The sequence below is a fragment of the Lacerta agilis genome, chromosome 17 (assembly GCF_009819535.1).
Source record: "Lacerta agilis isolate rLacAgi1 chromosome 17, rLacAgi1.pri, whole genome shotgun sequence".
Taxonomy (NCBI): Eukaryota; Metazoa; Chordata; class Lepidosauria; order Squamata; family Lacertidae; genus Lacerta; species Lacerta agilis.
In genome coordinates, this window is record NC_046328.1 from 5,474,537 (window position 1) to 5,501,859 (window position 27,323).

The 27,323-nt window shown below is 44.8% G+C and overlaps 1 protein-coding gene across 1 annotated transcript in view; it reads left to right on the forward strand.

Moving 5' to 3' along the window:
• The first annotated feature begins 500 nt into the window (after positions 1-500).
• TMEM132C (transmembrane protein 132C) overlaps positions 501-27,323 on the forward strand; it is a 266,114-nt gene continuing 239,291 nt past the window's right edge. The window contains 1 exon segment of the mRNA XM_033174396.1: positions 501-1,288. Coding sequence (XP_033030287.1) covers positions 1,225-1,288 — 64 coding nt within the window. The 5' untranslated portion in view covers positions 501-1,224.

A 27,323-nucleotide genomic window follows, 5' to 3' on the forward strand; every position in this document is an offset into this window, starting at 1 on the left:
CTTACTGCCACGTAAACGCGCGCAGGATCGGGCCGAAAGCCAGGTCACACTTCCTCTGGAGTAAAGCGCACGAGCTCCGGTGGGATCGCTACCGATTAAGTACGCGGAGGCACGGGCAAAACAACCGAAGCCGCGCTTACTCTAGAAAAACTCCTGTCCAGTTCAACGGGACATCGGGGGGGGGGTATAACGCGCGGAGGATCAGGCCGCAAGTCGAGCTATTCTTACTTAATCGGGAGCAAAGGCAGCGAGCCCCGTTGGACTTGCCTGCGGGTAAGCACGCACCCGAACTGGCCACTCTGGAGTAAGCACCGCGGAACTGAATGGGACTACTCGCGAGTAATTGTGCCTCTACTCCTGCTGCTTCTGGAATGTTAGAGGAAGCCATCCCGCCTCTCCCCCTTTCCAGCCTTGGAGTTTTCCACTCCAGACCCGCAAGGAGGGGGGGGAATATAAAACCCACCCCAACCCTTGCTCCGATTGGAGGGAGCCCCCAAAGGTTACCGCCTCCTCCTCTCGCTCGCTTGCTCTTTCTCTGCGTGCGAGCGCGTCTGTGTGATGGAGATTTCTCTCTCGTAAAGTCTCTCCCAGGATTTGCGCTCGCCGGAGGCTTTTGCAGCGGAGCGGAGCGGCCAGCTGGACAGAGAGGAGCAATTGCCACCAGAGATTCCGGCGGGGAGAACCGAAAGCGGTGGGAAAGGTCGTTTCCAGACGCCCCTGGAGTTGCTTCCAAACACAAGAGAGAGGGAGGAAGACGCCGCGGAGAGACAGCGAAAGATTCCGCCCTCCCCGCGCCCACGACCGTCTCTTTCTTCTTCTGCCCAACTTTTGCGCAGCGCGGGGCTCGAACCTGCGGCTTCGCGGACGGGGAAAAGTTTGCAGAGCGATCCGAGGGGGCTCCGTGTCTTCCCCCAGCCCCCCTCGATGTTCCTTTGGCCCGTGTCGCGCACCTGCACCTTATCCGGTAGAACAGAAGTGTCTCTGGATGCCTAGGTGTTGTGGAGATTTTGGGGGGCTGGGAGGGGGCTCCTCCTTCCACCCCCATTCAGAAAGAACCTGATCATGGCGAAGAGGTGATCAGCCAGGAACTTCCACCCGGCCCCGAGGAAATGCAAAGGTGGAAATATTTCAGAAGAGCAGCTTTTTGACTTCTAAGGAGAAGCTGCAGCAAAGCCCCGCTATACAGCTCCCGGTTCCTCACCTCTTTCCTGGGAGTTCTTCAACATGGGTGCTCTGCCGATTGCCCCTGTGGCCTTCAGCTTGACTCTGGGTGCTCTGCTGTGCCGAGGTGAGTGTCTCTGCTTCTGTGCCCTTTAAGTAACAGCTATGGGAAGTTTTTGACATCTGGGCTGGGGTGTTCCCTTGCTAAGAGAAGGGCATGGAGATCTTGACTGCTTGTTCATCATATGGAGGTTGAAAACGTGGTAAAGGCTACAGCAGTCTGCAGTTGGCAAACTTACTAGGAAAATGCAAGTGGGATAGGGATAGGCGAGAATGGAGAAGCTATCCCATAACCAAGGGAACCTTTGACTCTCCAGATGTTACTAATCTCCTATTCCTAACAGTCTTGATTGTGGATGCTGTTGTCCAACAACATCTGGAGGGCCACAGGTTCCCTGTTGTTTGGCGATATTTGGCGGCCCGTGAGAGCTTGTCATGGAATTGGAAAGCCATAGTCTGTAATGCACACATCTCAGATACCTACCAACCTCCTTGTTCTGAAGCGACAATGTCCCATCAGCATCCATCAGTGGTGAGCAACCATCTGCTCAAGATAACCATCCTACAAAGACTTTGCAAACTGGGAGAGACATGGTCCTTCCTTCCCCCCCTCCCCCCTTTTCTTCTCCAGGCCATAAGCATGTTACTAACGGCCAACCCTGGAAAGACTGAGCAGATGGGCACATCCTCCTCAGGGACAGGTGACTTCAGTAGACTTGCTGCTCAGGCGGCAGGTAGGCTGGAGGAGGGGTGACTGCAAAGCAAAGGGCTCCCAGCAATTGAAGCTGGAGCTGTGTCACATCTTCCAAGGGAAAACCCCCTCCCCACCAATGATCACTTAGCAATATTTGCTCCACTCGATCCGCCATGCCAGCCCCAAGCACAGGGAAAGCCCATTAACCCAATATTACCCCCTCCATCCTGTTTGTTTTGAGTGCAACACTAAACCACCTGTCAGCCTGCTTTTGCTTGTCTGGGTTTCTGATGAAGCCCGGGAGCAGGAGAAACCTCACCACATTGGCTGCACAATTTCCCCAGGCATTCCCCCCCCCACTGCATGTGTCATTGTATACAATGCCGTCTATTGTGGGGGCTCTTGCAAACTTGTGTTGCAGGTCTGTAGAATTCCCCTTCTATCCCTCCTTCCGAAATTGTGATGCATTCACAGGCTACCGGTTCCCTGAAAGCTGATTGTATCCAACTTCTATACACTGCCTTCTTCCTTAAAACTTATTGGCTTTTGTCCTGTGATGTGGGGACAACTTCACTTCTGCCTTGTTGCAGTGTGCTTTGACCTCTCTCTCTCTCTCTCTCTCTCTCTCTGTGTGTGTGTGTGTGTTTGTGTACTTGGTGTTTCCATATAACCTGGGTTTGGTATGGAATATTCCTGGGGCTAGAAGTTTGTGCCTTTCAGCTGGCTCCGAGCTCTGACTCCCACGTTTGTTTTTGCCTCTTTCCCACTTGTTTATCCTTGCTCTTACGGGTTTGGGGTGAGGGTGAGGAAATTAATTAAGGGGGGGGCACGAGTTTGTGACACAATTAGTAGCACATCAATTTTACCTTTTCTGTTTGCTCCTTGTTCCTAAGTGGTTAGGCTCAGAGGAAGAGCTGTAGCTCAGTGGTAGAACATCTGCTTTGCCTGCAGAAGGTTCCAGGTTCAAGGCCCTGCATATCTAGGTATGGCTGTCTAAATCACTGGAGAGTTGCTGCCAGTCAGTGTTGGTAGTACTGAGCTAGATAGACCAAAGGTCTGACTCAGGAAAATTGCAGCTTCCTCTGTTCCTTTGTCTTGATGCTCATTCCAGTCTACACCAATTTGGATCAAGGCACAGAGACGGAGGTGAAACCTGTTCTTGAATAGTGCTAGGAAGTCACTGAAAGCCATTGGTGTTTTTGCTCTAGATTAAGGCTGCAATTTATATCCATGTACCTGGGAATAAGTCCCATTGAACTTCTACAGCAGGGATGGCCAACACGGTTCTCTCCAGATGTTTTTAGACTACAGCTCCCAGAAACCTCAGCCGGCATAGTTGATGGCCAGGGATGATGAGATTTGTAGTCCACAGCAACTGGAGGGCACCATGCAGACTATCCCTGTTGTGAATTTTTTTATAGACTGTGTGTTTCTGGAACTGACAGCTATCAATTCAGGGCTGTAACTAGCAAGCATTCTTTGCCTTCTCCTGAATCAAGTTTAAGAAACATTTCTGTCACTGGGAAGAATCTTTGTTTGAAAGCAAGGTGTCGTCCTTATTTAGGGAGAAAAGCCAAACATTTATTCCATGTATCTACGAAAGTTGGTGTGTGTGAACATTTCATTAAGGTGGGAATGTGCTATCGATCAACCATGCCCAGAAAAATATGTTGGATTGGGATATATCCATCCAATCAAAGGAGAACTAAAATGTGCATTATTGTTTAACTGTGCAAAAGCTGTAAATGTGCCTAACTCCAGCTTCCTAGATTGTGTGGAAGAATATTAGAATTTTACGCATATGTGAGGGCTAGAGGAGGTGTATATATATACGTATATCCACACCACACCACACCACACAATTTCATCAATACACAACACCTAAGCAAAACACTGGGATGTCTTTATATGAATGCAATAAATTTTTAGCCTTGTCTCAGTTCCTTGATCTGAAATTCTGCAGCAGAGATCACTTCCTCTTCTCCCTCCCGAGATGCTAGCAAGTTCAACCCTCCCCCGCAAAACCACCTTGTGATGTCTGAGCATCTGGCTTTCAGTTTGGGCTAGCCCTTCTGCCTTCTGCCCTGCTGTCACTCTTGAAGATTCAAGGTGTCACAGGGCAATATTGCCTGCGAGGATGGCCTCTGGTTCCCTTTTCGGCTCTGTCGCCGATGCATTCCTCTTGACCCGTAAACAAATTTTATTTCTCATCTTATCCTGCCAGCATCGGCTGTGCTGTTGGGAGAGTGACGTAAGGATCTTACTAATAAAAGACTCTTGGCTTTGAAAGCTGTCTGCTGCAGGCCTCTGGCAACCCTCTTTCTCCACCCCCTCTGATATGATAGTCCTAAAGTTTATGGGAATCTCCGAGAAGCGGGAGGCATGGGATGAATCAAATTATACTTGGTGTCTTTGGGTTTTCCTTTTAGTCTCCCGTGGAAGGGACTTGGCTGTTATGTTGTTTATAAAGTGCCATTCTTATGCACGGCACTTTACAAAACACAGGTCCCTGTCCTGAGGAGGTTACAATCTCAAATTCAGTGCAGCGGAGATGGAGGCAATGGGAACCAAGGAAGAATATGCATTATCTTTTCATTTGTCATTCCTTAACTTCCCAGTTTTCTGCTCTGTTGAGAGGCCCCAGCTTTTAGTATTAGGCAAGAAGTGGGGAGGTATACTTTTGGATTCCGGTTGCTGGGAGATATGATAAAGGTAAAGGTAAAGGGACCCCTGACCATTAGGTCCAGTCTTGTCCGACTCTGGGGTTGCGGCGCTCATCTCGCTCTATAGGCCAAGGGAGCTGGCGTTTGTCCGCAGACAGCTTCTGGGTCATGTGGCCAGCATGACAAAGCCGCTTTCTGGCGAACCAGAGCAGTGCACGGAAACACTGTTTACCTTCCCGCCGGAGCGGTCCCTATTTATCTACTTGCACTTTGACGTGCTTTTGAACTGCTAGGTGGGCAGAAGCTGGGACCGAACAACGGGAGCTCACCCTGTAGCAGGGATTTGAACCGCCGACCTTCTGATCAGCAAGCCCTAGACTCTGTGGTTTAACCCACAGCGCCACCTGGGTCCCTGGGAGATATGATAGCCTTCTTCAGATATCTCTTCAAATATCCAAAAGACTGTCCCTTGATAGATGGAGCAAGCTTGTTTTCTCCTGCTCGGGGGGGGGGGGGTTAGGACCCAAACATGAAAGGAGATTTCCACTAAATCTCAGGAAGAACTTTCTGATGGTAAGAGCTGTTCAACAGTGGAAGGGACTCCCTCAGAAGGTGTTGGAAGTTTTAAAGCGGAGGTTGGATCATCTGTCATGGATGCTTTAGTTGAGATTCCTGCATTGCAGGGGGTTGGACTAGATGATCCTTGGGTGCCCTTCCAACCCTACAATTCTATCATTCTGTGATTCTACGTGAAGAGAGAGCCCTGTAGCACTCATGTTCTGCCTTTGGCTTGATCCAGTAGGGCTTTTCTTATGAAGGAGAAAAACCAATCTATCTTATTTCCACACCATGCATAATGGTATACCCTTTTATCATGTCTTTTTGATGAAAAGATATATTTGCATTGGGCATGTTGGAGATGCTTTCAAAACTAGCTCTCCCTCTCCAGTTGCCATAAGCCCTAGATGGTAAGCTTATGTTTTGACTGCAGCACTTCAGAATTCAGATAAAAGCTCACGCTTGTGTGCAAGACTAACAACAAGCTGTATGAACTATTGGAGTCATGGGTGGCGAGAACATCTATGTGAGGTACTTTCAGACCCAACCAGACTCGACCCAATCAGGCTGGCTGTTCTTGCATCCTTGGCTATTGTTCATTCCTACCTCTGGGACCCTGTCTTGTTCTTTGGTCCCAACTCCTGGCTTGTTCAACATCCCTTGGCTTGTACATGTCCTGATTCTCAGTTCCTGGTTCCCTTCCAGCTGCTGTCCACATCCCAGCCCTGATGCAAACAAACATCCTGCACATAGGAATCTAGCACACTGGCGGCAGGGTTTGCTCGGAACCTTCTGTCTGACATACTAGTTCTCTGTGTGCAGGGATGGCTATTTTCTGTATGAGAGTGCGTATGATCACATGACCTCCCACCTGCAGATGGAAGTGTCCAAGCCCAAACACAGGATGAGCACTTCAGGCAAGGCAAGAAGATCAGGAGCAGGTGCTGGAAACAACCAAGCCTTTTCACACCATTTCATTCCATCAGAACTGGGGGTGACGTTGGCAGCAGGAACATCTGCAGAGATGCCAGTGTGAAGCATTGCTAGCAGCTGCCTCTGGGAATCTCTAAGCCACCAACAGGGAAGTAATAGGGAATATTTCTTCCGGGTTAGGAAACTAAACCCTGTGGGGCTTCCGGTTCGGTGCCGGATAATGGCGGAGCGGAGCTGAAGAGCTCCGGCTCCCGGGGGGTTTTAGGGGTCTCCTTGTCTGCGCCAAGGGCCCCTTAAAGCCACGGGAAGAGCGTCCCGTGGACCGCGGCCTCGTGGGTCCCAGACGTGCCGTCTCTGCTCTTGATTGACCCTCGTAAGGGGGGGGGGGAAATCAAGCGAGCGGAGCTCCGACACGGGACTGAAGAGGCGGATGCACCCCCCCAGGAGATCAAAGCAGCGATTCTGCCAGACCTGAGCACCAAGCTTTTCCTGCTAACTTCAAAGAAAAAAGAAGAACCCCGGCTGCTGTAAGTACGGGACTAATTGGATTTACATTTGAATAATTGGCAACCGGGAGGGCTGTTAAAAGGAAGCCCGTCCCTCTCCTTTGTTGTGCAGAGGAGGTAATTAAGTTTCAAGTGGCTGCAGCTGCATCACTAGATACAATGTTGTTACGAAGCACCTTGACAGAGAAGACGGATTAAATCCCTGTGAGGGGATTGAAGATTTTGGAAATATCTCTTCTGTGGCTTTTGGAATTGTTTTTGGCACCCTGTCTCAGGGAAAATGGCGCTGGAAAACTAGTACGCAAGATGGAAAATTACTGACATTTGACACCCTTTGTCTTCTCCAACCATGCTTGCTTTCGCTTTTAAACTGATTCTAGATCCGGGTATTACCCAGGAACAAAGAACAATCCTTCTGCAATTGGAGCTTGTGAATCGGAAAATGGCCTGGATAGGGCGTAATTTCAAAGAAATTTGTTTTGGAGCAAGAGAAACCAGCCAGATTTGGGAGAATTTTGATAACTTGGAAGCAGACTTCTCCAGGGAGCTGGGGGAGGTGCTGGAGAAATGGGACGAATTGATTCAGCAACCCCAGGTAAATGGACGGCCCTGGCGTAGTGAGAGACACAGGGCTGATGTTTTGACTGGAGCTACAAGATCCTGTCTCTGGAGTGGGAGTCCAGAGATGAAGGTGAGAAGATTTCTGAAGACACAAGTGGAAGAAAATCAAAATTGCGAAATGGAGTTGCTGGGAGAGGAGAGTTGGTGCCTCTTGAGGCTCCCAAGGAGGAGATTTATAAACTATAAGATGACACTGAACAAGGACAACAGAGGGGAATGTAAAGATGAATGGTGGGGGGGCATGGGAGAGAGCAGAAAAATGGTAAGAAGGGGAATAGGGTGAAAATGATAAAAATTGAATTAGGACGGATTTATGGTACCCTGAAGATAGCGTGTTAAGACTTTAGGATTTTGATGTTAAGTTTTAAGACTTCGATGTTACGATTTTGGGAACTTTGAATTAGTGAAGAGATATGTAACTGACTAATAGCAGCAGTTTAAGTGAAAAGAAGTATAAGATTGATTTAAGAATTATTTCATGATACTATAAGATGTTAAGTTTTTATGATAGTATAAAAGGTTGGATAATGAATTGTAATGTTATAAATGGATGTTACCAAAGTATATTAGTATTGAAGGCAGAGGAGGGAAAGCGGGGGAGGTCCCTTTAGAAGATCAGAAACTAGATTTCGTTAAGTAGTAAGAGATAGATTGGTGTTCCAGTTTAGGTATGTATTGGTTTTGGTTTTGTTCTAATTGTTCTCTTTGTTGATTGTGTTTATGTAATGTGTTTTTTATTGTGCTAATGTTGGTGTTTATGTTATGTTATGTTTTTCTCTTGTTTTATTGGAAAATAATAAAAATCTTATAAAAAAAAAATAGGAAACTAAACCCTGTGAAAGAGGCATGAATTTTAAAAAAGTGGGGGTGGAGAAAGTAATTAATTCTGTGAATTAACCAAGTGAGTTTGCCCAGCTTTCTTCAGCAGCCTGTGTGTTAACCAGTGGTGACTGATGGTCATTGAACCCACTAGGGTAGAAGCCAGGGAGACCCAACAGAAGGCAAAGCCTGAGCCAATGACAGGCGGAGCCTGATTCTAGTCTTGCCACCATCCTCTTCCCTGCTGAGTTCTGCAAGGACAAGACTCAGAATGAGGAGGAGGAAGCTGACAGCTCTGGTAGGTGAGAACAGGCTGAGGTTGATGGGGCAATGCCTGGTTTGGTCTGATGGACCAGCTCCCACTGGTCTTGACTACTTTCCCACAGTTGCGTATGTGCATACTGCCACCTCTGTGGATGTAAGGACCATCTTGGCAGATCCTGCCAAGGTCTGTGGAGTCCTTGTAACATTGTAGGCTGCTCTGAAAATGACCCAGGAGGCCTGGGCAGAACCTCAACCAGGTGATGCTCTTGAGTGCCATTGACCCACTGAGCATGGCAGCCGCATCTTGAGGAGTGCTTGTCCCTCATCCCTGGAGTAAAGGGTGAAGGATGGATGTGGGGCAAGGCTCTCAGCAGCCTCAGTTGGCGTGGCCAATGGTCCATGATCATGAATGTTGCTGTCCAAAATGTTTGGAGGGTAGCAGGTTGCGGGTGTCTGTTTGGCTTGCATATTTTGTCATTTCTGTTTTCAGGTTGCCATAAGACTGTGTTCTTGTGTACAGTACTCCGAAAGAAGCCGAGTCTATGTAGCATTTTTTTTGCTTGGAAAAGTTGAGAATGCTGTTCTGGTTTGAAGGAGGGTGTACTGAGTTACAGGCCCTTCCAGTATTTGGGTCCTGGTCCATTGAAGTCTTTAAACACCAGCATCTTCAAAGGCCTCAGATGCAGATAGGCGCTGGTGTCAATCTTTTGAAAGGGGGGTGTCTGAACAGCACACTGGGAAATCCACAGCCATTATTATTATTATTATTATTATTAATTCTAGAAAAACTCTTTCTTGAGCAATAAAGATGTGGTAAAAGCCTGAGGATGATACGTTCAGCTTCAGATAATTTTGCTTTGGTGCTCCCAGTGTCTGTTTGAGTTAGCAAGTGGAAAGCCCCTGTCTCTTTTATGTGTTCAGTCATATTTTGGGTCAATACACAGCCTCAGGTTCCCTATTCCCCCCCCCCACTTGAAAAGCAAGTGAATTAACCTGAGGATGTCAACTCTCTTTTTATTTCCTCTCCCCTTTTTATCTCTTTATTTCCTCTCTCTCTCTCTCTCTCTCTCTCTCTCTCTCTCTCTCTCCCCTTTCTCTCCCTTTCGTGGTAATGCATATTAATTTTTTGAGCTGGAATCTTATACACGAAATGTGTGTGTGTGTGTGGAAATTACAGGAATTCTTGCACTACCAGTCAATTTGATGAACTCTGCTCTCCTGTGAGTGTGCTCTGGCTAACCGCAGCACTGACAAAACCACTTAAGATATTTGCTGATGACTCGCTTGGCACCTCGTGGTGTTTCAGGTCACTAGCTTGGGCGATCCAGACCTTTCTGTTTTTCCTTTGGTTTGAAGCGCTTTGAGGCGTTATTACTGAAAGCTAAAAGAGATGAACAGAGAAAACCCACACGCTCTTATCTATTGCTAGCCTGTGCCATTTCCGACTGAAGCAGGAGAGGATCCACTGTTTGTTGGTTTACCTGCTCCATAGGAACATGAGAGCCCTGTTGGAACAGAGCAAAGGTCCACCTAATTCAGCGATGTGTTAATTAGCATTGGCTAATTAGATACTCATGAGCAGGACATCTGTGCGGTAGCACAAAAGTTTATGGATCAGATCAAAAGTTTATGGATCAGATCAAAGATCTAGTCCAAATGTGAGGAACCTTTGGCCCTCCAGAAGTTGCTGAACTAAAACTCCCATTTTCCCTGGCCATTGGCTGAGGCCATTGCTCCAGCCGATGGGAGTTATAGTTGAGCAACAAGTTATGGGCACCACAGTTTAAGGGGAGGGAATGACAAGCCTGAATGTGTGCAGAGAAGGGCAACCAAGACAGAAGTGGATTTAGGGAAACTTGACTGGTCCGTCCCCACAGGGCAGAGGAGCTAAGGGGGCACTTTCCCATCTCCCTCCCAAAGCCTAGTAAGTGCCGGGCTTTGGGAAGGCGGTATCAGCTGGGGGGGGGCATGACCGGTTTGCTCACACCACAGGGGATACTGCAACTGTGCTTTAGAATGGAGCACGAGAGGCAAGGACACTGAATTTTGGTGTTGCACAGGGCACCACTGAAATTTTAGATCCCTAGGTCTGCCACTGGGGCTCTGTCAAGCTTCTAGAATCCTTCTGCCTCCTTTCCAAAGCCTAGTTAGTGCTTGCCCAGTTTTGGGAGGAGGTGGGAGGGCTTCAGGACCCTACCAGAGCCCCACACCTCCTTCCCAAAGCCTTGCACTTCCCTTACCTGACTTGGGAAGGCACCGGGAGGACTGGGGTGGGGACGTAAAATTTTGGCCTCGCAAGGGTGCCATATTGCCAAGGTCTTTCCCTGACCAGTATGACCAAGGGTCTGGAAACCAAGCCTTATGAGGAATTGTTGAGGGAGTTGGGTATCTGGGCACCACAGTTCAAGAAGGATACTGACAAGCTGGAAGGTGTCCAGAGGAGGGCAACCAAAATGGTCAAAGGCCTGGAAACGATGCCTTATGAGGAACGGCTTAGGGATCTGGGTATGTTTAGCCTGGAGAAGAGAAGGTTAAGGGGTGATATGATAGCCATGTTCAAATATATCAAAGGATGTCATATAGAGGAGGGAGAAAGGTTGTTTTCTGCTGCTCCAGAGAAGCGGACACGGGGCAATGGATTCAAAATACAAGAAAGAAGATTCCACCTAAACATTAGGAAGAACTTCCTGACAGTAAGAGCTGTTGGACAGTGGAATTTGCTGCCAAGGAGTGTGGTGGAGTCTCCTTCTTTGGAGGTCTTTAAGCGGAGGCTTGACAGCCATCTGTCAGGAATGCTTTGATGGTGTTTCCTGCTTGGCAGGGGGTTGGACTGGATGGCCCTTGTGGTCTCTTCCAACTCTAGGATTCTATGATTCTATGATCTGTGGGAGTGTATAGAAATCAGGCTACTGTAAAAAGTGAAATGTACATTTGTTGCTCTTTTGGTCTTTGGCTCTGCCTGCTACTGGCATGTGGCCTTGAAAGATGACCCAGCAAGGAATGCGGCTCTCAGGCAGGCTGACCCCAGGTCTGGATTCAGGGCACTTCACTTTGAGCATGTGGTTTTCCAAACACATTTCTGCATTCCCCCATCACCAGTCCATTTAGATGTTCTGAGTAAAGGGAGAACTTCCAGCTCATCCTTGAAGCTAAGTGGCAATACTAACACCAGCCATTCTGAGATGTGTAAAGAAAGACTTGGATGTTCGCCAGATAGATAAACAAGTTGATTTGAGAGCTGTTTTGGTAAAATGGCTTCTTAAAAAGAAAAGAAAAGCAGAATGAATCCTGGGTCAACGAATAGTGATGGGGATAACAAAACAAAACTCTGATAATATGAAGAATATTTTTAATTTTATTAAAAAGAGGAGGGGGAAATAAAAGGTTCTTAAAACAGACAATTCCAGAAGATGTTCACGTGTGTGTGTGTGTGTGTGTGTGTGGAAGGAGCAGATTTGTAGCTGTCTCTTGAGCACTCCAAAAAGCCTGGTTTTATAGCAGACGAAAAGAGAGTGTATACAGCACATACAAAGCACTGAAGTCTCTTGGGTTTGTGGTTGGTATAACAGAGGTCAGGATTTAGTGTGGGGATTTTATTTTCTCAACAGCGTAGCAAAGAATAATAGATTGGAGAGATGAAATCCATCTGGTTCCCTTCTGCAGAAAGCTGCACAGAGATCTAGTCTGTGCAGCTTTTTGCAAACCAAACACCTTTTGCAAACTGATAAATGTTGAAGTTAGAAAGTTAGAACTATAGCGATTAAATATCCCCATCCAAAACGAGTCACTTATACTGCCTGTGCCAGGAGTATCCTTTTCAGTCCAAGAAACTGAGGGCCACATGCCAATGATGGGCGGGTTCAGAGGCAAAAATGGGTGGAGCAATGAATGTAAATATTAACTTTGTACTGTGTAGGCTTGTTTCTGTGCATACTAACATACCTCTTTCTATCCATCCATACAAGTGAGATGCTCTATGTGAGTCCTAGGAAACACCCCAGCCGATCAAACACACTGCTAGCAGTGTGGGACCCTATCCCTGATCCTGTTCAGATTGGGCTCGAGTAAAGGGATTTATTTTCAACAGAGTTTGAAGTAGCTCTTTTAAAAATGTATGTCTGATCTGACTCGGATATCACTGGTGCAATCAATCTTCCTAGGGGCTGTGGACATAGCCATATACATGTGTGGCAGCATATAGGATTTGTCAAAGACTGAAAGGAGTTGCACCAGTGTGGTTCTAGCTACAGTCTGAACCTGTAGCTACCACAGTCACATGGAGGCTTTTCCACAGGTAGTCTCAACAATCAGCTTGTGTGCAAGATTTAACTGTGCTTCCCTCCTAATGCAGATATTATTTTTAGAAACTTTGGAAAGCTGAAACCTTATGAATGGCCTCATTAACAAAGCCCCAAAGCCCCAAAACTGAGACAGTGATTTGCTGGCAAAAGTCCCCAGAAAGTAAGAATTGTTCATAGTACAGGTATGGGGAACCTGAGGCCCTCCAGATGTTGGTGGGCTCAACTACCATCCCTGATGATCCTACCAGAGGTTGTTGGGCACCTAGAGTCCAGCAACCTCTGGAGGGCCACAGACACTGCTTTCCTGCCCCAGGGACAGTTGAATTAATAATAATAATAATAATAATAATTAATAATAATAATAAATAATTTTTATTATTTATACCCTGCCCATCCAGCTGGGTTTCCCAGGCCACCCTGGGCGTCTCACAGCACATGTCAGAACATAATAAAATAGGTAGTTGTTTATTTCCTTGACATCTGAAGGGAGGGTGCCACTACCGAGAAGAATTTCTGCTTCCTTACAGTCGGGTTGAATTGTTTACTAAGAGGATATATGTGAAGTGTTTTGAGCACTTAGGAAAATATGGTATGAATTCAAAAACTGTAGCCTTGGCAAGTAAGTCTGGTGGAGTTTAATGAGACTCAAATATGTGCAAAATCTCCCCCGCCCTTGCCGCATTTGCAAATGCTTTCTGCTGTTTTAATTTTGAATTTCCAGCCTCCCTTGTAATCAGAATGTTTTCCTTTTGTGGCTGGTGGAAACAAAAGGCATATCTCTCTTGGCCTGGAACAAAGGCTAGCATACAATGACTAGCCACCGTGGAGAATATAATTTTGTACTGATGTCTCCAAAGCTGCTAATTTTCACCAGTCCCAACAGGATGGAATGGCAAGGCAGGAGCCTCTTGCCATCTGCTTACACCAAGCCAGCATTTGCAAATGAATATTTGTTTGCAGATTCTGATCACTGTTTATAACAGGGATGCAGAGCCTTTTTTTCAGCCAGAGGGCCACATTCCCTCATAGGCAAACTTCTAGGGGCTGTGTGCCAGTGGAGAGGGGTGCCAGAGACAAAAGCAGGCAGAGATGTGAATAGAACTCATACAGTAGGCAAAATTCCAGCCAGGACAGTTGTGGAAGGCTGCGTTTAGACCCTGAGTTTGAGGGCGCTATTCCCTGATTTATCCCCTATGAAGGTAGGGATGTGTGGAAAGATCTCTGATTTCCACAGGTATTTGTGCATTGTCAAAAAAATAATACAATGAGATTGCACATTTGGGCACCATATTTGCAAGAGCAGATGTATATTTTATACAGGGTATACAGGGTAGTATTTTTAAAATTTGTTTTTAAGAAAAGGTGGTTGGATGGTACAGGGGAAAAATTTGGGGATCATTGGTGCACTCCTGCTTTCTCTCTTTTTGGTGGCAACTGGCTGGCTTCCTCATCAATGGCAGTTCCATTGTCCATCTTTATTGCTCCCACACAATTATTTGTAATATAACCCTCCAGACACATGCAGCATAGCTATCAAGGGGACTGCAGTGGGAGGCGGGACAGGGCAGCCTCAGATAGTGGCGGGGTCACCTCTTGCAGGTGTGGACCCTAGCATTTGCACAAACTTGCTGTGTGGGAGTCAGAGGCGTAGGAAGGACAGGTGGTACCCGGTGCGGAAAATTTCTTGTCACCCCCCTATTGACCCCCCCCTGCAAAAATGGTTTTTACGTTATTTCATATTTTCTTACAAAGGAATAGTAACAAGTAATAATAATAATAAACCTTTTATTTATATCCCGCCCTCCCCGGCCGAAGTCGGGCTCAGGGTGGCTAACATCAGATGCATAACATTGGTATAAAATCAAACAATAATTAAATTACCTCCTAAAAACATCTCAAAATCAAATTAAAGTCTAATTAGATGGCTTTCCACAGGGTTAGGGTTGGGAACAGTAAGTGCTCCACTGAACTGAAATTTCAGCCTTCACGACATAGGAAAACAGCCAAGTAAACAGCTATTTTGGTGGAGGAGGGTCAAGATATTAACCGATATGCATGAAATTTCATATATAGCTATATAATCCCTAGTATAGTAAGATAAGACCTTTGGAGCAGGCATTTAAAGTTTTTAATGAACCACCCTAGTAGGGCAGTAATTGTTCCTTGATAATTTGTCACCCCCTCCATTATGGAACATGGGGCGGACCGCCCCCTGTGCTCCCCTTGCTACGCCCCTGGTGGGAGTGATCCCTCATGTACCATATTTATGTGAATCAATTGCTCCATCGAATCTAATGCTCACCTCAATTTTCCAAACCTTGAAACCAAAAAACTATTTGCCGGTGCCATCAAATCTAATGTGCACCCTAATTTTCATGACATAATTTGGCCACAAAAGGTGTGCATTGCATTCCAGTAAATACGATAATAGGATGTGAACTAGCATAAGTTATTGTTGCTCCCAGTGTGCTGATTGGCTTGCTATTGCAAATGCTGCTCAGCTGTTTCTCACCTATGATCTCTGCTTGTGTGCCAGTTGGTTGCTGCTGCACTTGGCATAGAGGCTGATGCTTACCCATGATTCCTCTTTGCATGCTGACTGGTTTGCTATTGTGAACGATCTGTGTAATAATAGGAACATACATATTTCCAAATCGGTCCAGGTTCCATCTCATCTACCATTCTAATCCAGCCAGCTGCCTGACAGATGCGTCTGGAAGTTTGCGAGCAAGGCATGGAGGCAGTGGCCTTCACCTGTTGTCTTGTCCCCAGAGCGATGCTGCCTCGTTACACATGGAAGCTCTGTGTTGGCTTTGGTGGCTGAAAGCCATTGATAAATCTGTCCTCCGAAACAGCAAACAAACCTCAACTAAGCTCCGCTGAATTCACTTCTGAGCAAACACACATTGGATTAGGCCGTGAGTCCCACAATACACTAAATATACAACAGTAGAATTTGTATATCCTGTTTCTGATCTATCACGTTACCTGTTTCACTTTTTTACTGAAGCTTTTTGTTGTTGTTGTTGTTGCTAAGCAGACTGGAAATGGGGAAATAGGGGGGAAACTTTGTGCATGTAGTTTTAATAAATACTGTACCAAAGTTCATTGTAATGTTTATAAAACCAATAAATGTGGTCAACTAGATGCCTGTGGGAAAGCAGTAAGCAGGACTCAGGCACTCACTCCCCTTGCAATTTCCAGCAACTGGTATTCAAAAGTATAATTAATTAATTAATTAATTAATTGAATATGTATGCCACCCTTCATCCAAAGGGCGGTTCACAACATGTGGAGGCAGAGCACTGCCATCGTGGCTATTAGCTATTGATAGTCTTATCCTCATTTAATTTGTCTAATCCTCTGGTAGGAACACTAGCCATTGTCAACGTTAATGATTATTCATCCACAGAGAGCCTCATGTGTCTCTTGTAGTTTGAATGAGCACTCATGCCATTGTGGGTTCCTCTGCCAAAAATGACATCCAGAAATAGTCCAAAATTAACCAAACTGGTCACAATGGGTGGTACTCAGCTAAGTTTTACTCAGAGGAGACCGACTGAAGTTGATGGACCTGCTGATGAAGAGTGGGTAATAAATTTAATAATGATATCAGTTGAGGTCCATTAATTTCAAAGGGTCTGCTTTAAGTTTTATTAGTTGAATACCACCCAGTGTGTCCTTTCTGATTTGTGATGTCTGCTTTCAGTTTCCAGTTGCTGAACACCCTTTCCATCTGGTGTGTCATGTCTTGGATTATGAATTGAAATTAGATGCTGTTGTGCCTTAACAACCAAACACTTTGCTCTGCCGTGCCCTGTTTTGGTTCCACATAGGAGCCCACAGGTCAAGTCAGGTGTTGCAGCACCATGGAGAGCTCCAAGGATGACTTGCTCAGACCAGGGTCAGAAGAGATATGAGCCTTTTGGAGCCTCTGCCCCTAGCTAGCCCATCTCCTCTAGGCTCCATAACCTTGTGGAAATTATCATCATCATCAACAACAACAACAATTTTATTTGTACCCCACCCATCTGACTGAGTTACCTCAGCTACTCTGGGTGGCTTCCAACATATATAAAAACATAATAAAACATTAGGCATTAAAAAGGTTCTCTCTACAGAACTAGAGTTCGTCAAGGGACAACACTTTGACCTCAAGAGAAACAATTCCACTGTGCCCAATGGACTCCCATCTGGAACATTTCCTGAGCTGTTGGACTGGCGAAGTAGTTTCAGAGATGCTCAATTCCTTGGGCCCAGAGGAAGGCACTCAGAAGAGTCATGGCTCTGATTCATTGAGACCTAGTGCTGTGGAATCTGGATCAAGGATGGGCTTCTACTTGCCAGTCTCAGATTCAATGGTCTTTTGGTCACCTGCATCACTTTTTCAAGTCAGTCTCCTTAGCCTACGAGTCTGTGGCCTCAGACTCCATGTGCTGGTCACTACTGGACTCCATGGTCATGGCAGCTCTAGTACTTCTTAGTCAACTTTTGCATCTTAGTTAAGCATCCAGCACATTCTTTCCCACTCCCTCACTTGTTCTGAATCATAGAATTGGAGAGTTGGTTAGAGTCCTACACTCCAGAGCAGGAAAAAATAAGCTTGCTCCATCTTCCATGTGATAGCCCTTGAGATATTTGAAGATGTCTATCATATCTCCTCTCAGTCTTCTTTTTCTAGGTTGAACATACCCAACTCCTTCAACTGTTGCTCATAAGGTTTGGTTTCCATACCCTTGATAATCTTGGTTGCCCTCCTCTGCACATGTTCTAGCTTGTCAATACAGTGGTACCTCTGGTTAAGAACTTAATATGTTCCGGAGGTCCGTTCTTAACCTGAAACTGGGGTACCACTTTAACTAATGGGGCCTCCCGCTGCTGCACGATTTCTGTTCTCATCCTGAAGCAAAGTTCTTAACCCAAGGTACTATTTCTGGGTTAGCAGAGTCTGTAACCTGAAGCGTCTGTAACCCAAGGTACCACTGTATCCTTATTAAATTGTGGTGCCCAATGTATGCCACAACTGCTGCAAGGCTACTACTTGCTAAGAACTGGAAGAGTCAAGAATTACCAACAATAGACGAATGGCAAATGAAGATGATGGACTTCATGGAACTTGCCGAACTGACTGGGAGACTCCGCGATCAGGGAGAAGAGACGGTGGAGAAAGATTGGGGAAAATTTAAATTGTATTTTTTTTAAAATGTAATATTTAGTAATGCCAATAGAAGTAGTTATAGGCTTTTCGGAATTTATTTAGGATATAGGTTAGATTTGATATTGTTTTATGGAATTATGATATGAAGTATAGTTTAAAGTGACTGCCAAAGAGGATTAGTTTAGTGAAGTCAGATGGAGGGGATCGGAGGAAGTCACTTATTGATGTAAAGGATATATTATGATATATTAAGATGTTTTTGTTTAATTTTCCTTTTCCTTTTTTCTCTTTTTTGTTGTTCATGTCTTCTTTATAAAATAAAAAAATATTTTTTAAAAATAAATAAATTGTGGTGCTCAGAATGGGACACATTATTCTAGGTATGGTTTGACCAAGACAGAATAGAGCGGGACTATTACTTCCTTGATCTGACACTATACTTCTGTTGATGCAGCCTAGAATTAGCTTTTTTGCTGCTGCATGACACTGTTGACTCATAACAAAATAACAAAATAAAAAAAATCCTTCCAGTAGCACCTTAGAGACCAACTAAGTTTGTTCTTGGTATGAGCTTTCGTGTGCATGCACACTTCTTCAGATACACTGAAATAGAAGTCACCAGACCCTTATATATAGTGAGAGAGTGAGGAGGGGTATTACTCAGAAGGGTGGTGGGAATGGGTGATTGGCTGATAGGTGTGGAAAACCTGTTGATGACTGTTAACGACTGTAATTGGTCTCACAGGAAAAAGCAAGGGGTGAGATGGCTAAAGATAGCTTTGTCATGTATAATGAGATAAGAATCCAATGTCTTTGTTCCCACCAGGTCTCTCCATGGTTTTGAGTTTGGTAATGAGTTGCAATTCAGCAACTTCTCTTTCCAGTCTATTTCTGAAATTCCTTTGTATTAAAACAGCTACTTTGAGATTTTGTAGAGAATGTCCTGGGAGATTGAAGTGTTCTCCTACTGGTAGAATACTGGTATTTCAGTGCATCTGAAGAAGTGTGCATGCACACGAAAGCTCATACCAAGAACAAACTTAGTTGGTCTCTAAGGTGCTACTGGAAGGATTTTTTTTAAAAAATTTTTTTTACTATGGCAGACCAACATGGCTAACTACCTGTAACTGTTGACTCATGTTAAGCTTGTGGTCCACCAAGACCCCTAGATCCTTTTCACATGTACTGCTAGTAATCCAAGTGTCCCCCATCTTATATCTGTGCAGTTGGTTATTTCTTGTCTGTTCCTTGCACCTTTCTGCATGTATGTAGATAAATTAATGTTATTGTAATGCTTTTGTCCCTCAAGAGAGCTGTAAAGCATGACTCACCAGCATTTACAAATTCTCCGAGAAAAAAGCTACATTTGGAAGCTGGAAACTGGATATTTCCTTTTTCCTTTTTTTCTGAAGAGAAGGGAAACATACAGAAATAATTAAAGGCTCACAGCCTCTGCTGCTGAGAAGCCAGACTCCATCACTTAATATTGATAATCATAACGTATGTTGTTTATGCAGTGCTCTAAGGCTGAACAGCAGTGTACTTTGGCAAACAGGTCTTTCCCAGATGGGTGTTTATTAGCTAATTATGGCAGTAGGTAGGTGGGAGGGGGAAGAATGGTAAATTGGGAAATAGTGGACATGGGGTGCTTAACCTGGTTCTCATCCTACAACCCTTCCCCCAGCATTTTTCCATGGTGAGAAACCATAGTTTAATGGTGGGGACTATAGTTCATTCCCCAGCATCTCCAGGTTGGGCTGGGAATATACCCTGTCTGAAACCATTGAAAGCCAGTCATTGTAGACAATATTGACCCCGATGGACTGATGGCCTGCTTCAGTATAAGGCAGCTTGATATATTCTTTTTGTTCTGTTGTTCACTCCAGCCACACCCGTGTACAACAATTTGAAGCAAGGCAAATAGATGGAGGGGGAAACTGGTTTCGAACAGTACTAGGAAATCACTGGAAACTGTTGATGAGTTGGTTGTAGATTAAGGCCGCAATCCTATACTCACTTTGCTGGAAATAAATCTTGTTGAACTTCTGAGTATACATATATATAGCAGGGATAGGATATATATATATACACACACACACACACACACACACACAAAACGTATTTTTCGCTCCATAAGACGCACCCTTTTCCCTCCAAAAAAGTAAGGGGAAATATCTGTGCATCTTATGGAGCGAATGGTGGTCCCTGGAGCTGAATTGCCCAGGGGCCAAAAGAGGATCATGCTTTTTATTTTACAAAGAGAAAAGGGGGTGTTGAAAGGACCCCGCTCAGCAGCTGATCAGCAAGAGATCGGGAGAGAGATAAGAGTCCCGGCTCCCTTTCAGCCCCGCGCTCCTTTGTTGAATGTGCTGCAGAGGGAGGTTGGTTGTTTCCCCAGTGACATGGGACTGGCTGATTAGATTATCTGTCTGGAAACTATAGAAAAGGCTCCCTTTCCTTTAGCAGCTGTAGAAATGTGAGTTAAACCCCATAAAAACAGGGCTTTTCCTCTTTGCTTTTCCCCCTTTGCAAAAGGAGCTTTGCTTTTCCCCCTTTGCAAAAAAAGCTGCAAAACTTTTAGCTGATCCTGAAGAAACCAGGGCTTTTCCCTTTGCAAAAAAAGCTGCAAAACTTTTAGCTGATCCTCAAAAAAAACCAGGGCTTTTAGAGGAGGAAAACGAGAAAAATATTTTTTTTTCCCTTGCTTCCTCCTCTAAAAACGAGGTGCGTCCTATGGTCTGGTGCATCCTATGGAGCGAAAAATACGGTGTGTGTGTGTGTGTGTGTGTGTGTGTATGTATGTATGTATATGTGTGTATATATGTTGTACTACAGCTCCCACAAATGACATCAGATGTGGGGCAAGGTAAGGATGTGGCTATAAAGGATCAAGCTCTAGCTGTAAAGTGAGCTCCCGATTCCTCCTTTGCAGGTGGGGTTCACTGAATGTCAGAAAGCAAGCCCTGCTGGTACCTGCTGCACTAAGGAGTTCCCCGTGATCCACATGGCCCATATCTTTGCTTGTTGTGTGAAGTGGTCCTATGCTGCAGAGCTCCTAAGCATGAGAAAGGACTCTGCCAAGCCAGGCCAGGTGGCCAGGGGTAGGGTTAGGGCTCCTTTGTGCATTGGTGGTAGGGATAAGTTAACCAGTCAGCTTCAGTTCAGAATCTGGCGCATTCCAACCTTGTTTACAGTGCTGCAGAATCCTTTCGATTTCATGGGTGAAGTCTAGTTGTCACTGTGTTTCAAGGCTGCAAGGAGAGCCTAGCAGCTGTAGGCTCCTGTTGAACTTTTTCAGGTTGGCTCTTGAAACTTCATTTGAAATCAAATAGAATTAAATTAGCTGCAGTGGCGAAACCACAATTGCTGCAATGAGAAGCTTTGCCTGACATTTAAACATGGTCATCTTGAGCTATAATGTCACAATGCATGGGAAGGCGGGGGAGGGCCATTCCCTCAGGGGACATTTACTGAGGAGAATCACAATTATGTAAAGAGCCGATATGAAGAGAGACTTATACTTTTTAATTCTCTTTCCCCCCACCCACTCCAACCCCGGTCTCTGCGCTGGTTGTTGTTTCAGGGTCCTAAGTCAAGACTGGAATCATTGTCTTCTCTCAAACAGTAACCGATCTATTTAGCTTTAGCCTCAGCGCTAGAAATCCTGCTTTAAAATTAGTAGATTTGGGGAACTGAATGCTATCGCTGGTGCCCGCCTATGGCATATTTTTATAGAGCTCCACCCCATAACTAAAATTGATGAATTCATGTTCTCAGCAGAAGGGGTGGGGGAACTTTTTCACCCCAAGGACCACAACCTTCCAGGGGCCAGATTCAAAAGTGGGTGGAGCAATGAATGCAAATTTCACTGTTGCAGGCCAGTTTCTGCACACACTCACCCCCCTTCCTCCATTCAGGGAAGCAAGAGGCACCATCAGAATTCAAGAACACATTCCAGCCAGGCTGTCTATCTATATGAAACAAGGCTGATGAAGGGGTGTGGCTTGGGGATAGGGGGTGTGGCCTGAAGAGAGTCCCAGGGACAACAGAGAGACTTAGAGAGCCACATTTCAGAGGCGATTTAGGGTAGCACGACTATGTGGCTGCACTGGGCACTGGGCTGCAAAGGGTACCACAACAATGGCATAGAATGGAGCACAAGAGGTGGGGGGGGCCACCGAATTTTAGCATTGCCCAAAGTGTGCCACTGCACATTGGGCCCTTGGGCCTTTCACCTGTGCTCTACACACCGTTTCATTAAAAAGATGAGGCTGTATTTTAACACCCTCATTTTTCATACCCAAGAACTGTGACCCAATGCCAGCTTATCACACAGCGCTGGAAGCTCCTTATCATATTTACTCAGAGCAAACCCATTCGCTGAGTGGCGAGCCTCATGCAGCCAAAGCAACAGCATCCTTATGCAAGATGGCACCACCAGCAAGGTTGAAAAAGAGAGAGATGAAAACTCAGATGAGATTCTGGAAGAGGAGGAGCTTTAAAACAACCCAGTGAAGCTTGTACATACTCAGAGGCCATGGAATGCTGGGTGTCTGTTGTTGGGTGGGGAGGAAGAAGGAAACCTGAAGGCTGGGGTGGGGCAAGTATCCTGGAAAGGAAGCACGGCTGATTGGAACCCTGAACAGGAACACTACTTTCCACAATGTTTTGTCATAGGTGGGCATTGTTAAATATGCCAGTTTCTATGTTTCCAATCTGAAATTCAGTTCTCCACATTTCTGAAACAGTTTGATTTTTTTAAAAAATAAAAAATCCTCAATTTTAGTGTGATTCCCCCCCCCCATGAACACATTTTTGCTTCCAGTTTTAGCTGACATACCTGTTTTCTTTTTGCAAGCAGTTTCCCCAAATATAACACATTTTGTATGCTATTTTCCACTGCTTTGTGCATTTTTTTTTGGGGGGGGGGACACTTTGCATTATTGTTACCCGCTGGTTGGAGAACTGAATTGCAACCTTCAGTTTAGCGCCGGTTTCCAAGCAAAAGCTGTGCTTTTTGTTTACGTATTAGTTGGAGAAATGCAAATTGGGTAGCCTCTCATTAAAATGCAAACAGATTTCTCCCCTATTCCTGGTCCCACAAATTCTCTCTACTGTGTGTTCTAGAGCAGGGATGTCCAACCAGCAGATCGTGATCTACCAGTAGATCCCCAGCTGATCCTGGTAGATCACAGGATCCTTATCATGTACAAAAAGTTATGGAGGGGAGCTAAAAAAAACCTGTGCAATCCTCCCCACCAAAAGCTCAATAACTCTGGGCACTTCCCTTCTAAAAAAAGCTCAACAATTCTGGGCAATCCAACCACCCCACGCACGCTCCTCCTCCCTCTAATGACAAAGAGTAGATCACTGCCAGTTTTTTATACTGGGAGTAGATCACAGTCTCTTGAGAGTTGGACATGCCTGTTCTAGAGGAAGCCCCATAGCTCAGTGGTACAGCACCTGCTTTCAAGGCAGAGAATTCCTTTCCCCCTCCATGGTATCTCCAGCTCGAAATGCACCTGGCTGTAGGTGCCACAGAAGCTTCCAAGAAACCCCACTTTGCAAACTGCTGCCGTAGCCTTAGTGAAAACCCCGTGAACGCATTAAATGATTCTATTTAAAAAAAAGAAAAACCAGAGCGTTCGTGCGGTGAGAGAGTTCAAGGGACCATATTCTGAAAAGGAAGGGGAAAATGGTGAATAGCTACCCTGTTGATGAGCAGAGTTCAACTTCTATTTTAACTAAACGAAGTAGGAGTCGTGGGGAAGAAGGTTAAAGAAGCAAGCCAAGGCATACATGAACCCTTAACTAAAGGCGAGGTCATAAGACACAGCGGAAAAGTGACAGTCCTCAGATCTGTCATCTCTGACTTTGTCCCTGGTGCTTGTAAGTCCTGGAGCATGTCAGCTCAGCTCATTGTATGTTTGGCCTTCTAGATGGCCACATCCTTTTGAGGCTGAGTTCACTACATGCTAAGTTTCTAGTCTGTGGCAGTGGGGTGGGGGGTGGGGAAAGGGCAGGTGACCCCCTAGGCGAAGGTTTTCATGCCAAGGGAAAGGTTCTGCTCTCCAACTTTGGAACTTGAGGCTTTCCGCGATGCTCACAGCCGACGGCATTGAGAGATTACAGGTTCAAAGAGCCTTCACTTACCTGATTTTCTCACTGTGCGGAAATTACTTCGTTCAGTCAGTTCCATTTAGGACAGAGAAACCTAGAGAGCATTTCGCGACCAAGGGAAATATGGCAGAGCGGGGAAGAGGACTTTTGATTAAGGCCAAGGCAAAACTACCCATGGGAATATTTTTGACTGTGTTAAAAACCCTGGCCTTTCCTTTTTATGCTGCATGTGCTTTTTCAGCACTCCTTGATCAATGCTTTCCTTTCACCTGTTTTACAAGTGGACGCTGCAACTTGCATATTTCACTGTGGAGTGCTTCTGTTTCAGGGCATTTCATTACCTCTCCAACCTCCCGTCCATACAGGTTTCTGTCCCCTGTTGGAGCAACACCCCTTTGAGCAAAGATTGGATGATTTGGAGTTACAACGTAACCATATGCTGGGTGGGTGGGTGGGGTTGTTCGCCCCGGAATTTGGGCGTTACCCCAACACACCATGTTCCTTTATATCTATCCTCCCTCTCCACAGCTTCCCACCGAGGTTTAATGTTTAATGTTTTCCCCTCTAATGTCCTGAGACATAGATTTTCCAAGGGCTTAGTTTCCGCCCTATGTGATTGTGACAATAAGTCGACGGAATCGCTTCAACATATAATTTTCACCTGTCCCCTGTATAGAGAGGCCCGGGCAAAATGATTAAGACCAATAATTCAGAGTTACACCTTGCCTTATTTCTACAAGACAATGATCCTTACATAACCTTGCAGGTGGTACGGTTTTTAAATTCTGTTCTATCCCCAAAAAGGTGTAATGGCCAACTATACGACCATTAAGATTTCTGTTTACTCTGACTGAAGTTTCAATATTATTGTGTTGAGCTGTGTTTGTGTTTATGGTGATAGTCTTGGTATGGTCTCCTGTGGACCTGGTGAGTTGTGTATCTTGAATGTTGTAACTTCATGTTTCATATTTTGCATTTTATGATTTTATGGGCTTATAGCTGCAATAAACTTTAAACTAAACTAAAAAAAAAACACCCCTTTGAGGAAAGGTTGCATTTGGGGCTTTCTGGTTTAGACAAAAAAAAAAGGGGGGGGGAGTAAGGCTAAAGATGGCATAGATGTATTGGAAAATTCACGGACTGGAGAAAATGGATAAGATGAAAAACTTCTTCTTCTCCATTTTCTCCACTCCATGCATTTTCTTAGAATGCTAGAATTTATGGACAGCCAGTGAAGCTGGCAGTTGGGAGATTCAGGACAGGCAAAAGGAAGTACTTCTTTACATGGCGTACAGCTGGATAATGGATTTTGCCCCCGCAATATATAGTGAGGGACACCAACTTGGACAGCATTTAAAGACAGTTGGACAAATTAATGGAGGACTGGGCCAGCAAGGGCTACTGGTCATAAACTACCTTCACTATTGGAAGCAGTGTGCCTCTAAATACTGGGGGTCTCACATGCAGAAACCACTGTCGCACTCAAGTCTTGCTTGTGGGTTTTCAGTAGGCATCTGGTTGGCTTCTGTGAGAGCAGGGTGATGGACTAAATGGGCCACTGGTCTGAACCAGCAGGACTCTCCTTAGGTTCACCCCATGCCCATTGGCTATATTTGGCTCATTGGGCTGTTTGAGTTTCTTTCCCCCTTAGAGTGGTTTTTTTTTTGGTAAAAATTATTATTTTTTTGTAGTGTTGCACCTTGGTGTTCTCCCCCAAACTCGCAAATATCTTCTTCTAGTGAAGAGATGGTCCCGTTTTAGCTTTATAAGAATCGGTACTCTGATACAGGTAGGTAGCCGTGTTGGTCTGCCATAGTCAAAACAAAATAAAATAAAAAATTCCTTCCAGTAGCACCTTAGAGACCAACTAAGTTTGTTCTTGGTATGAGCTTTCGTGTGCATGCATCTGAAGAAGTGTGCATGCACACGAAAGCTCATACCAAGAACAAACTTAGTTGGTCTCTAAGGTGCTACTGGAAGGTACTCTGATAGTTATTGCTATTCTGATATATGGAAGTAAACATTATCATGCTCTCCAGATGTTGATGGATGTTCTAACTCCCATGTATCCGAATCAAACAGCAGTGCTTTTTGTCTGGGGGTCTCAAGGGTACGCAGTACCAGCACCTTCCCATCATCATCATTTTTAAATTTGTACACCGTCTTTCTATCTTACAATACTCAAGGCGGTTTACAAGCTGAAGAAACAAAAAATGTACATCTTATAACAATCCAATGCAATTAAAAAATGTAATAATAAAACAAAACTTTAAAATCAGCAACCTACATCAAAAAAATAAGATTCAACAATTATTAGAATAGTATAAAATGATAATTGTTGTTGTTCAGTCGTTCAGTCGTGTCTGACTCTTCGTGACCCCATGGACCAGAGCACGCCAGGCACGCCTATCCTTCACTGCCTCCCGCAGTTTGGCCAAACTCATGCCAGTCGCTTTGATAACACTGTCCAACCATCTCATCCTCTGTCGTCCCCTTCTCCTTATGCCCTCCATCTTTCCCAACATCAGGGTCTTTTCCAGGGAGTCTTCTCTTCTCATGAGGTGCCCAAAGTACTGGAGCCTCAACTTCAGGATCTGCCCTTCTAGTGAGCACTCAGGGCTGATTTCTTTAAGAATGGATAGGTTTGATCTTTTTGCAGTCCATGGGACTCTCAAGAGTCTCCTCCAGCACCATAATTCAAAAGCATCAATTCTTTGGTGATCAGTCTTCTTTATGGTCCAGCTCTCACTTCCATACATTACTACTGGGAAAACCATAGCTTCAACTATACGGACCTTTGTCGGCAAGGTGATGTCTCTGCTTTTTAAGATGCTGTCTAGGTTTGTCATTGCTTTCCTCCCAAGAAGCAGGCATCTTTTAATTTCGTGATGATATCAACATATAAAAGTTTTTTTTTTATAAGAATTTATTGGCATTTTTCTATAACAACATATACCCACACCCACACCTACAATTAAACAAATGCAAAACAAATAAAACAAATACAAACAATGTCAAGTTTTCTTATTGCATCTTTCTAAAAAAAAAAAAAAAAATTTCTATTTCCATATCTTGACCATTGACTTCCCCTGCCTTTTCACCTTCGAGTTTATATCCTTAATCTACTTTATAACCATTTCTCCTGAGAAAAAAAAGAAAATTAATTTCAATTATATAATTACATTCAATTTATATCTTCAACATTTTACTAAGAATACATCGTCATAATAATACCTCGTCGTAATTCTTCTTCATTTATTCTTTCTACATCTCAATCTTAATCCATAAACTTAATCCACTTAAATTCACTTTACTTATACTCCACCTCACAAATCTTCACAAATCATTCGCATCAAATCTATCTCTTCTATCTTTAAGACCACTGCTAATAACATAAAAACTTGAAATATCTCCTTTCATGTTCGAGTAAAAAATATATAAAAAAAATTATTGTTGACAGTATTC